At 34.5% G+C, this 12,875-nt stretch overlaps 1 protein-coding gene across 1 annotated transcript; it reads left to right on the top strand.

Annotated features, from left to right (window-relative positions):
• Window positions 1-8,916: 8,916 nt before the first annotated feature.
• On the top strand, window positions 8,917-12,296 carry LOC113059005 (T-cell immunoglobulin and mucin domain-containing protein 4-like). The gene is made up of 7 exons (XM_026227244.1): window positions 8,917-9,082; window positions 9,750-10,088; window positions 10,174-10,239; window positions 10,841-10,932; window positions 11,788-11,899; window positions 12,012-12,045; window positions 12,133-12,296. The coding sequence occupies exons 1-7, from the start codon at window positions 9,025-9,027 to the stop codon at window positions 12,212-12,214; spliced, it is 783 nt and encodes a 260-aa protein (XP_026083029.1). The 5' UTR covers window positions 8,917-9,024; the 3' UTR covers window positions 12,215-12,296.
• The last annotated feature ends 579 nt before the right edge of the window (window positions 12,297-12,875 follow it).

Raw genomic sequence — 12,875 nt, forward strand, 5'->3', positions numbered from 1 at the left:
GAAAACAGAAGTGCTGTTATGGAAACCTTGATACTATACCATTCAAAAGTAAAAAAAAACAAACAAACAAACAAAAAAACTTTTATTCCACAAGGACACAATAAATTGACCTAAAAGTCACAGTAAGGACATTTATAATGTTAGAAAAGATTTAAATTACAAATAAATGCTGTTTTTAAGATTATAGTCACTAAAGAATCTGGGGGGAAAAATGTATCATGGTTTTCACAAAAATATTAAGCAGCAAAAACTGATAATAACTGATAATAACTGAGCGTGTGATGAAAATTCAGCTCTGCCATCACTGGAATAACTGACATTTTAAAATAGATATTCAAACGGAGACTTTTATTTTTTATTTTTACAATATTTTACAATATTACCATTTACAGTATTGTTATTATTAATATTATTATAAATACTAAATTATTTTATTATCATTATTTTATTATATAATTTTTATTATTATTGTATTTTATATTATTATTATTATTATTATTATTATTATTATTATTATTATTATTATTTATTTTACAATATAACATATTTTCTAGCCTTTGACCGGTAGTTTATATTAAAATAGAAAATGGTCATTTAAATTGTACAAATATTTCACAATATCATTATTTCATTGTTTCGATCAAATAAAAATAAACTTGTGTAAAATAAATGTGCATTTTTAAAGCAATACTTTGTACAAAATAAAATATTGTATCATCTATGTTGTTCCAGTTTCAAATCTGTAAGACTTAATTCTTCTGTGGGATCCAGAAAAGAGACGCCACACAATATGTTTGTGTTGAGAAACGTCCTCCAGAGATCTCGCTGCTCCCTGTATGTCAGGACTCATTTGTGTCAGCTGGTTCCAGATATTCTGCATCGGTTCTCATAATTAAGTTTGTAAATATCTTTGCATGAACTATTGTTCCTCAGAACTAGACTGAAAATGCAAAACTCTGTGTTTTGAATGAGTGTCTCGTTGCTGGTGGGTTTCATTAATGCTTGCCTTGATTGATCTTGACTGATGGATGCTGCTGCATGGTTGCGTAAGCCATTATTTGAATTCCCTCCAAACTTATGGTTTGAGAAATCTGGCTCAGTGAAAGCTGAATATATGCCCACAAGATTCCCGAGAATTACATCAATGTGGAAAGGATTAAAAACAAACAAGCCTATTCCAGATTGATCACTGTCTGTAGACTTTTGAAAAGACTCTGGTGTTGTTTATTGAAGTGGGTGGAGCGAAGGGGGAAAGCTGTTCTGAGTAATGCTAATTAAGAGACACTTTAGATCTCAGTTTAGATTCTGGAGCATGGAAAAAAAATAACGTTTGCATACACTTCACTTCTTAATGTCAAACTCAATGTGGCAAAACGTCCAACATGCTGTTTCAGAAACATGCCCAGCAAATGTTGTTTGAGGAAAGACCATTCACAACCCATTAGAACAGCTTCTCACTTGTGTGCATAACAGTCTACTAGTGTTTCGTTGCTAGTCACTAAGCTAAAGGCAACTGAATTGTGTTCTGTTCTTGTAATCTCAGTCAGTGAGCTTGCTCATTTTGCTTTCCCTGTGGTCTCTTTGTAACGTTTTGCTTAAACTTTGCATGTGTACGGTACAGGTACTTGTGTGTTATAATTACACAAACTGTGATTTTATATTGTCTTTTAAATCTGTCATGGCCGAGTGATGAAAACATACCAACACTAAAAACAAATCTAACCAAGTCTAAAAAGAAGGTATTTTGGGGATGATAATGAACAGATTAATAAAAATTATCTGCAATCATTCTGTCATCACAGATTAGATCACTGCTGTGTAAAGTCCGTCCTTTACAGTTTTCAGTTTCCAGTTTTGTTGCTCATGTGAGTGTGTGAATGTTTAAAAAGAACATTGTACATCCTGTTTCAAAGCACCTGGTCCAACACACCATAGCCTTTGGTTTTATAACCTCTGAATCACTGACCACTGAAACTTCAGGAGGTATTTTGATTTGAACCCTTGCAGTGAATCTATAATGACTGAAGAAAAGCTCTCATTTCTGAATAACTGTTTCAGTTCTCAGTATCTGTAATCTATCATTATAATAAAATAAAAAAATTTGGCTAGTCAAAAGTATGCACTTGCATGTTGTACAAATTGTTTGTCATCAAGGATCTCTGCTTTTTAAAAGACATTTAAATTGGAAGAAAATTATATGTGACATTATCCTTTTCTAGTAGTAAAAACGACCACAACACAAGAGAGTACTTCATTCGTCTCTTCAACAAATCCTCCAGAGAACAGCACTTTTGGACTGTGGCTCTCCGACACAACATATGGTATAAGACAGCAAAAATTTTTAGGATATCCGTAATTGTGTGTAACAAGTGTATTTGTGAATATACTGATTGACCATTATGTTTTCATTATTAAAAAGAAACCTCGTTTGATCACCATGAATCGTCCTCCATAGAACAAAACGATAATGTGAGTATGCCACCACAATAGAAAACCTCAAATGTTTTGAAACATATTTGAAAGAATGATCATTTGATATTTTATACTGATTTGTGTTCTAAGGTAAATACATCTGCAGTGATCGTGCCTGTCATCCTGTTACTGCTGGTTTTGATAGTCATTGTTGTCATTTTGATATGTGAGTCCAAAGTGTATTCGGTTAATTCACATTTTTTAATTTCACAACAATATACGTTGTGCTTATTAATTAGAAAATGAACTGTTTATATTTTCAGTGAAGCAAAAGAAGAAAACCAGAGCTGCGCTCAACATGTAAGTCAATCCTGGAAGTGATTATTATACTGAATTTAGAATTTAGAACTCCAAAATCATTTTGATTAATAACAGATGTAAAAAAAAATTAACAATGAAAACAAATGGGAATTTACTGTTGGCATGATACTGCTTAAATACAACCACTCATCATTTTACACAAACTACCATTAAAATGTTAGGGGTCAGTTAGATTTTGTTATTATTATTATTCAGAAAGGATGCATTAAATTGATCCCAAAAAAGTGACAGTAAAGACCTTTATGTTGTAAAAAAAAATAAAAAAAAAAATAATCTATTTCAAATAAATGCTGTTCTTTTTAACTTTCTGTTCATTAAAGAATCCTAGTAATCCTTTTCTTTGAGCAATAAATTAGCATATTAAATATTTTCTAAAGGATGTGACACTTAAGACTGAGATTAAATTATAATTAAAACTAGTTAGTAAAGTTTGTAGGCAAAATTTAAGTTGGACTGAAAAAGCCTAGCCAGAAAGTTTAAAGTAGATTTAAAAGCTTAAAGTTTGAGGGGGTTTCAGGTTTTAATTAATTTGAAGTAGTTTTAAAGTTTAACGTTTTTTAAAGGCAATTCAATCTATCTGAAAAATTGACAGATAAATAAATATATAAGAAATAGTAAAGTAGCCTGTTGCTAGCATGATTAGCAAGTGACTAGCATAAATAGCTAGTTACTAACATGTTGCTGGCATTATTAACATGTAACTAGCATGTTGTTAACATGATAAGCAAGTGACTAGCATGTTGCAAACATGATTAGCAAGTGACTAACATTTTTGCTAGGATGACTAGCATGTAGCTAGTGTGATTAGCAAGGGACTATCATGATTAACTAGCATGTTTGCTAATATGATTGTTAAGTGACTTGCATGTTGCTAGCATGATTAACAAGTGACTAACATGTTGCTAGTATGACTAGAAAGTGACTAGCATGTTGTAATCATGATTAGCAAGTGACTAGCATGTTGCTAGCATGATTATCAAGTGACTAGAACGTCAATAGCAGGTTGTTAACATGTTGCCATCATGATTACCAAGTGACCAGCATGTCACTAGCCGGTTATTAACATGGTTAGCAAGTGACTAGCATGTTGCTAGCATGATGAGCAAGTGACTAGAATGTTGACTGAATGAATAGCAAGTTACTAACATTTAATTAACCTAGCAGGTTGTTAACATGATTAAAAAGTGACTAGCATGTTGTTAGTTTGATTAGCGAGTGACTAGCATGTTGCACATGTTGCAAGCATGATTAGCAAGTGAAAAGCATGTCGGTAGCATGATTATCAAATGAATGGCACGTTGCTAGCATGACTAGCAAGTGAATACCATACCATTAACATGGTTAGAAAGTTACTAGCATGTTATAAGCATGATTAGCAAGTGACTAGAATGTTGATAGCATGACTAACAAGTGACTAGCATGTCATTAGCATGATTAACCAAGTGTCCAGCATGTCGCTACCATGTTGTTATCATTACTAGCATGGCTAGCATATTGATAACATGATTAACAGTTAACTAGCATGTTGTTTACATGTTTTAGCATGTTGCTAGCATGATTAATAAGTTATTAACATGTTGCTAGCATGATTAGCAAGTAAATAGCATGTGTTATCATGATTAGCAAGTGACTAACATTGTTGTTATCATGACTAGTAAGTGACTAGCATGCCATTAGCCTGATTAGCAAGTAACTAGCGTGTTGCTAGCATGTTTCTAACACGATTAGCATGTGACTAGCATGTTGCTAGCATGATTAGCAAGTAAATAGCATGTGTTATCATGATTAGCAAGTGACTAACATTGTTGTTATCATGACTAGTAAGTGACTAGCATGCCATTAGCCTGATTAACAAGTAACTAGCAAGTCGCTAGCATGTTTCTAGCCTGATTAGCAGGTTACTAGCATGTTGTTAGCATGTTTTTATGCCAATCCAGCTAAAAACAGCAGATTCAGTAAAAAGAAAAAAAACGGCTAAAAAACAGTTAATATCAGCCTGGCCTGCAAAAAAAAGGCCAAAACCACTTTTAAAACCAGCAATAGACAACAAATACACCATAAATCTAGTCTGGTTTATGAAAACCATAATGGATCAGTTAAAAAAGATATAGGAACCTGAGTCAGACCAGTCTCTGAGGGTCTGACCCGAGTTTGGTGGTTGTAGCTTTAAAAGTCTAGGAGGAGATGCATTTTAACATTTGGTCTCAGAAGAAGAAAAAGAAGTTTAAATTTCTCAATCCAACTTAATTATATTGCAATATAAAACAGATATTTTAGATTCTAATGTTTCACAATATTGCTGCTTTTAACAAGGCTGCATTTGTTTGAACACATATACAGCTAAAAACTTTCAAATACTTCTTATTACTTCTCAAAAAAATCTTACTTATCCCAGTCTTTTGAACTGTATTGTGTCTTATAATCTTTAAATTATTTAGACATTAATATTGTTGCATATCATCATTAAAAACTAAATTAAGTGATGGGTGAAATGCGTAACAGCATCAAAGCAAGTAGAATATGATTCATCCATTAGGTCACCTTATGTAACCTTATATGTCATGGGCAAATATTTCTCATAGTTTTTCTCCCTCAGAACCCAGAACTCAGATAACTCTGTCATCTACAGTAACTCCGGCAGCACCATGGGCCTGTACAACAGAGAGATGGCTGTGGAAAACATCTATCATATACAACCTGAAAATGAATATGAACAGTGGAATTAATTCACATATACTATTTAACTCTAAGTTGATCAGTGTGGACTTCTTGTCTTCTTTTGTATTTACACTGTGTTTATAATAATGTGACAGCTATTACTGATCAGAGAAATTATTGCTCTGACTAACCTCATTCTGATGTCTAGCGGCTAACATACTGCAACATTTTATCATTATTAAAACTAATCTAAGTTAGCTAATCTAAGTTTGAATGTTTTATTTACCACAAATGTGTTTTCGCACAACAGCTGTACATTTTTCAACCTGTCATTGCATTCAGTTTACACCAATTCAGGGGTGCGAAAGTGCTGACGTGGGTTCAGAGAAGTGATAAAACCATCTACCATAGAAACTAGATTGTAAAGAAGGTCATTATATCTTTTCAAAGCCAGACCAGTGTTAATATCACATTTTCCATTGATATTGACAGATAAAAATGTTCTTTGTAAAAAAAAAAAAAAAGAAAAAAAAAATTTGATTTGTGGTTAATTTTTTCCATCAATCATCATGCTGCTTCACACCTCTTATAACACTCACACCCAGACAACTTCCTTCCACGTTAACATACCAAAAACTTTTGATTAACTACTATGCAATTTTTCAGAAATATTTAGAAGTATTTTCTGCAATCTGGGCCGGGATGGGACACAATTTCAGACCGGGATTTCTCAGACTCATCAGGCCACACAGGAAAAAAGAATAGTAATTCTTACCCTTCAAGTTACTAATTTGTAGGCCTACCTACTAGGGGTAAAAAAGGAACAGATATGTCCTTTTAAAGGTCTTGTCCCAGTGACAAGCTGTTGTACCCCAAAAGGTAAAATTTTGGCCCCTTATTTCCTGTTTATAACCTATACATCCAAAACAATTTCTGTGATCAAAAAAAGTTATGATAAAGACATTTATAATATTACAAAAGATTTCTATTTTAGATAAATGCTGTTCTCCTGAACATTCTATTCTTCAAAGAAACCTGAAAAAAAACATCTAATCTGTTTTCAACTTTCAACTGTATTACTATTGTGTTGCTGTCTGCTCTAGCTCCCTACCTCCCTGTACAATAAATCCATGTGAATATCTATCTCTGCTAAATTTTTGAATGTAACTTTACAATCGATATTGATGTCCTTTAGCGAAGTATTCTGAATGTTGATAATAATGGGCTGCTACTGATAGCCTAAACTAACAGATACTACCAGTTTAATCCTCAGCTATGTTAATAAAGACAAAACTAACACATTTACAGATGAAACTGATCTGCTCTTGAATCCCTGAACAGGTCAGTTAATCAAGTCAGGTCAATCAGCTAATTAACACAAAACACCTGCAAAGGCCTTTCAATGGTCTCTCAGTCTAGTTCTGTAGGCTACACAATCATGGATGGGGAAGACTGCTGACTTGACACCTTGGACAAGGAGGGCAAGACACAAAAGGTCATTGCAAAAGAGGCTTGCTGTTCACAGAGTTCTGTGTCCAAGCACATTAATAGAGAGGCGAAGGGAAGGAAAAGATGTGGTAGAAAAAAAAGTGTAAAAGCAATAGGGATAAACATACCCTGAAGAGGTTTGTGAAACAAAACCCATTAAAAAATGTGGGGGAGATTCACAAAGAGTGGACTGCAGCTGGAGTAAGTGCTTCAAGAACCACTACGCACAGACGTATGCAAGACATGGGTTTCAGCTGTCGCATTCAAGAAGTGTCTTGCCTGGGCTAAAGACAAAAAGGACTGGATTGCCACTGAGTTGTCCAAAGTTATGTTCTCTGATGAAAGTAAATTTTGCATTTTGTTTGGAAATCAGGGTCCCAGAGTCTGTAGGAAGATAGGAGAGGCACACAATCCATGTTGCTTGAGGTCCAGTGTAAAGTTTCCACAGTCAGTGATGGTTTGGTGTGCCATGTCATCTGCTGGTGTTGGTCGACTGTGTTTTCTGAGGTGCAAGGTTCAGCTGTATACCAGGAAGTCATCAAAATTAAAAGAAATAAACATTTGAAACATATCAGTCTGTGTGTAATTAATGAATATAATATGCAAGTTTCACTTTTTGAATGGAAGTGGTGAAATCACCTTTTTGATGATATATATATAATAAAATATAATTAAAATAAATATAAAGAATTACAACTTCTAAAATGTGTATTAAAGATAAAACCAGAGCTTTGTATAATATTTTTTCTACAAAATGACATTGTTTCCTTAAAATCCTTACAATGGCATCTAATTCCAACTGAAATTAAATGTATATTTCACAGGGTTAAGTCTTTTAAGTCTTCATGTACTTATGCATGTCAACTAAATGTCACCTTTACATTGATTAAGGATTTGGCCCTGACACCATTTCGCCGAATAGGACTGCCTGGGAGATGGGAGCATCGAGAAAGCGAACCAGGTAAACCGGGATGGGTGGCGACAGAGGGGTCTGCTGCACTCCCCTTGAGGAGTGAGAGATGCGATCGTAGCGATGCCATGTTCATACGCCCACAACAGACGCATGAGTCATCCACAAGTGCCGCAAACACAAAGATGAATGGCTTTGAGCAAATACATTTCATAGACTACTCGGCTCCGGAGCAAAAATCTGTAGAGTGAATGCACGTCCCTTATTTATACCCGTAGGCACATGCTTCAGTTCAGGAGAAAAAGGCTTTTTCCCATAGCATCTTTTAGCAAGACAAAATACTTGTTCCCATATCTCAGGAAACTGAGGTTATGTTAGTAATCAAGTACATTTTTTCAGCTTCATATGCAAGGAAAACTCAACAGAAATACTTTTTTGTGATGTTATATCTATCTCACCTTTTTTAGTTCAAAATTTACAACTCAAAATCACATATGATTCTTTCTTGCTGTAGTGCATATTGCTGTATTCAGTAAAGAAAACTTAGCCAAACCAGGGAATTTAAATTGATTCAATAGAGGTGGAGCAGCTCATCTGAGAAACAATTTAACACTATTTGTAAGCCTCCTAGGTCATTCAGCCTAATGAATAATTATCTGTGTCTGCATTACAACACAATTTGTATGTTAAAATTCAGGCTCAAAATACCTGAACAGTCTTTAGCTGTTCCAACTGAATAGTCTCACTCTGTCAGTGTTTGTTCAATATTTAGTCAATTCCTGGAGTCTGATGAATAATTAGCTGGTTTATCCTAAGCTCCAGCTGTGACTGCTGAACATGTGTGGCACTTTGTTTACCAACAATAAAAAAACACACATGGAACCATGGACATGGCGTGTGCTGTGTGCAGGCCCACTGAATCATTCACGGAGCCTGTTTACAGGCACATGGCTAAGATATCCAGATAAAACTCATACACAATGGCCCTGTTCTTCGCCACATGACTCCACCTCCAGACAAGGACTGCAGATGGGTCAGTGGCCCTGTCCTTCATGGAGATGTCACAGGCGCAGGGCTGGAGAACACTGCAACTCTTTCACATGGTCTCCTCTGCATAACCCTGGTGCCTCCCAGCACGAGGCAGTGTCGCCTGAACTCCACACTGGCTGTTTGGAATGGCTGCTCCTCCCTGGTTATCAGTACTACACTGGATCCTCCTCCTTACCATTTCAGGCAAGAAACACACTATGAACTTAAAAGATTATGTCAGTGTAGATACATAAATAGATATATAGATACATATTGTAAATAGATGTAAATAATTCTGTAAATAAAATAATTCTGTAAAACCTTTAATGAAAATTTCTGTAAAATTATTGTTTTTGCACTTTATTTCAGATAAGGTATTTTACTCTAATTTTACTGTTTTTGTTTGGCAGCTATTAGCTTCCAGTCATTTGACCCTTTTTCTGACTTGTACTTTCTTTTACAGTGTAGATAGATATATTTTATGTAAACAAAACTTCCATTCGTTTAATTTTTTTCATTGGATTTAAGATGTTTTTTATGAAAAATTATATTTAATTTAATTTTTGACATTTTATCTAAGGTAAGTTTTAGAATTTTTAAAATATTTTTTATTATATATTTTTTACTAATTCATTATATAAACTAATGCAATGTATTCACTCTCCTCTCTTTTTCCAGGTTAATTCAGGTCAATTGTGACACTTTTTGCAAGAGAGATGACTTGGAAAAATGTCCCAATTAACATGAACTAACCCCCTGTTTTTGTTTTTTTTTTGTTTTTTTTTTTGAATTCTTAATTACATGAACTAATAAAGTGTATTCAAATTCATTTCCAAAGGAACCTCTGAAATGTTGAAATGTTTCCATGCAGCTCATGGGTCCTCCGTGTTGGCGTTTCTCGTGACGGAGGGCAGCACAGTGATTTTGCCGTGCCATTACTCAGTGAAGCACCACGGCTTGAGCCACGTCTGCTGGGGACGGGACTGTGGAACGTTCTGGTGCCACGACATCATCGTACAAACAGATGAGTATGGAGTCATCTCTAAAGTCTCCGACAGGTACAAGCTCATCGGAGACGTCCTGTCGGGACAAATGGACCTGGGAATCCAAAAAATACAGAAGTCAGACAGCGGGCCGTACTGCTGTAGAGTGGACATAGAAGGGTTTTTCAATGATAAGAAGGTGTCCTACACATTGAGGGTCATGAAAGGCAAGTCATGCAGATGCTTTAAAGTTGGATACAATTTGGAAAGCTTTGTATTTTAATAAATGTTCATGTATTTTTATTTTTGAAGCTCCAACAACTGCACCGCCAACAACCACGACCCCCATTTTTACAGAGCCACTGGAGACACAGACAGGTGAGGTGCATTTATGCAAAGTTATTTAAAAAGTTGTCGAAATATGCATATGTAAATGCATTTCCAAAACAGAAATCTAAGCATGGATAAAGCCAGGTTCAATATAGATGGTCCAGAATTTGGTGTATGTAGAGCTTGAGAAAAGCTACATTTGAGAACAGTACATTTAAAAATGTATTGTAATTGAATTCCAAAGACATAAATAGAACAAGTATAATAAAATAAACACTTTCAGTGTGTAATGAGTGCAGTCTGAAAGAAAGTAATGCGAGCAAAGTAGCCCAGATCTATAGTGTCTTGCCTTAGAATTCATTTCTGCTGACTGATTTTAACAGCTAATGCCTTTATACCAAATTTGCATCAGTGTCATGCAAGTTTTCTTTCTTAGACACTTGGTTTTACCATTCAGTCAGACCACAACCTATGATGAATCACCAGTTGCATTTCAGTTGCAATGGTACAAAGTCTTACCGTGTCATAAGAGACCACATAGAGATATAACTCAAATGTCAGAGACCCTTGTGGGTAGATGATAGTTCTCACGTGTCAACCGGCATGAGTAGCAAAAGCGATTTCCTGAGTTTCGCTCTGAATTTCCTAGTGTCTTCACTGTCAGATCAGTCCAGAGGAGCAGACTCATCATTCTCTGACATTTCCTGGCAGAATGTCACCCATGTGCATTCTGTGGCTATGGTGAGTTACCGCTGCTCATACACAGTATATGGAAAATGAACATATCACTGTTAAGATTCTAACGGAACTTCCTGTACACACAATTATAATTTTAGTCAATGTAATTATTGATTACAGTAATCCATTCAATAATAAATACTGCAGTTTAAATCATTGCTCTCTATGTAAAAAAAAATAATAATTATGTATTATTATACATAATTAAGAATATTTTAAGTAATATTATGAGCAAGCTTATGAGTCATTGAGTCTTTGTATCTTGCAACATATAACTGCCAGCATGTTGTATAAAGTTTGTTGCATCTCACTTATCTTTTACTTATATACAAACTATTTAACAAGTTTGGGATCAGGAAGATTTTGTTTTTTAAAGAATGTAATAACTTTATTCAGGATGCATTAAATTGACCAAAATGTGCAGTAAAGGGAATGTAATTTCAAATAAATGCTGTTCTTTTTTACTTTCTATTCAACAAACAACCCTGAGAAAATGTCTCATAGTTCTCACATAAATCTAAAGCAGAAAAACACTGATAATAATTTGAATTATGATTATCAATGATTTTTCAGGGACCATGTGTCACTGAAGACTGGAGTAATGACTGCTGAAAATTCAGATTTGCATCACAGGAATAAATTACACTTTAAATGTGTGAACATATAAAATAGCTGTTTTAAATAGTAATCATTTTACACAGTTTACTATATTTAAAAATAAAAATTGATCAAAAAAATGCATTCAAATAAAAGGGCATACGTATAAATAGCAAGGTGGAAGTCACATTTAAATAATTGTTTTAAAAACTCAAAATGCCTCTTAAAATGATGAAACTCTTGTCAATTTGTGATTTAAAGATGGAGGAGCCGATCTCTAGGATCACGCTACAGATAAACATCCCGGTTCTGTCTCTGTCTCTCAGTCTGCTCCTGCTCCTCTTGGGAGCACTGGCCTTTTTAACCTTCAAACGTACGTATAGCACTCAGTTATGAATCTACTGGACGTTTGTTTAATGAAAATGCTGTTATAAGTTAAGAGCATACATGTATCTTTACTGAAATTAGTGTATATTCTTATTCAGGTGGCTTTTATGGGAAGGCCTTTGACAGTGGGTGGTAAGTGCGTGTGATTTACTTTGAGAATACCACAGTGCCTTTCTATAATCAGTTCAATATCAATGACTGCTATGTTTTGAACCTCAGTTTCTCAAAGGAGCCCCGACACATTATTTATGAAATACGCACAAGAAGACCAGTGGAGGAGAACATCTACACCCTGGAATAAACATAAAAACACCTGTTATTTTTCCTTAATAAATACACAGACATGTAAACATCTTGCAAGTCTTTTAATATTGTTCATTTCTGATTTGAGAAAGGGATAGCTCACCCAAAAAATGGCATATTCCAAAAAGGTGTATTTTATATGTAGACAACAGATTCATTTTTGTGTGAAGTATCCCTTTAAGAACGTAAACGCCTGTAAAATTGTAAAAAAAAAAATATATATATATATATATATATATATATATATATATATATATATACATCCTACAAAAAATATGTCATGCACATTTTTTTCTTTACATTAAACATTTTACTTCACAATAATACATCGGAATATTACTTATTATTTTGTTTATTTGTCCAGCTAAACACAAAAATTGCACCACACAAATAATGGAAACACCTCCATTTCCATCAGTTTCGGAGGGCTGTTTGACCCACTAATGTACTGGTCAACAGAAAACTTTAAGTTTAAAGGGTAAGTTCACCGAAAAATGAAAATTATGTCATTAATAACTCACCCTCATGTTGTTCCAAACCTGTGAGACCTCCATTTATCTTCGGAACGCAGTTTAAAATATAGTGGACTTTGCTTTCTTGGTCCGCCTTAATTTAGAGAACGAGTCAATCTTTCGTTCATTATCTGGCTCGGCTCGGTG

Source organism: Carassius auratus, chromosome 40 (assembly GCF_003368295.1).
Source record: "Carassius auratus strain Wakin chromosome 40, ASM336829v1, whole genome shotgun sequence".
Classification (NCBI taxonomy): Eukaryota; Metazoa; Chordata; class Actinopteri; order Cypriniformes; family Cyprinidae; genus Carassius; species Carassius auratus.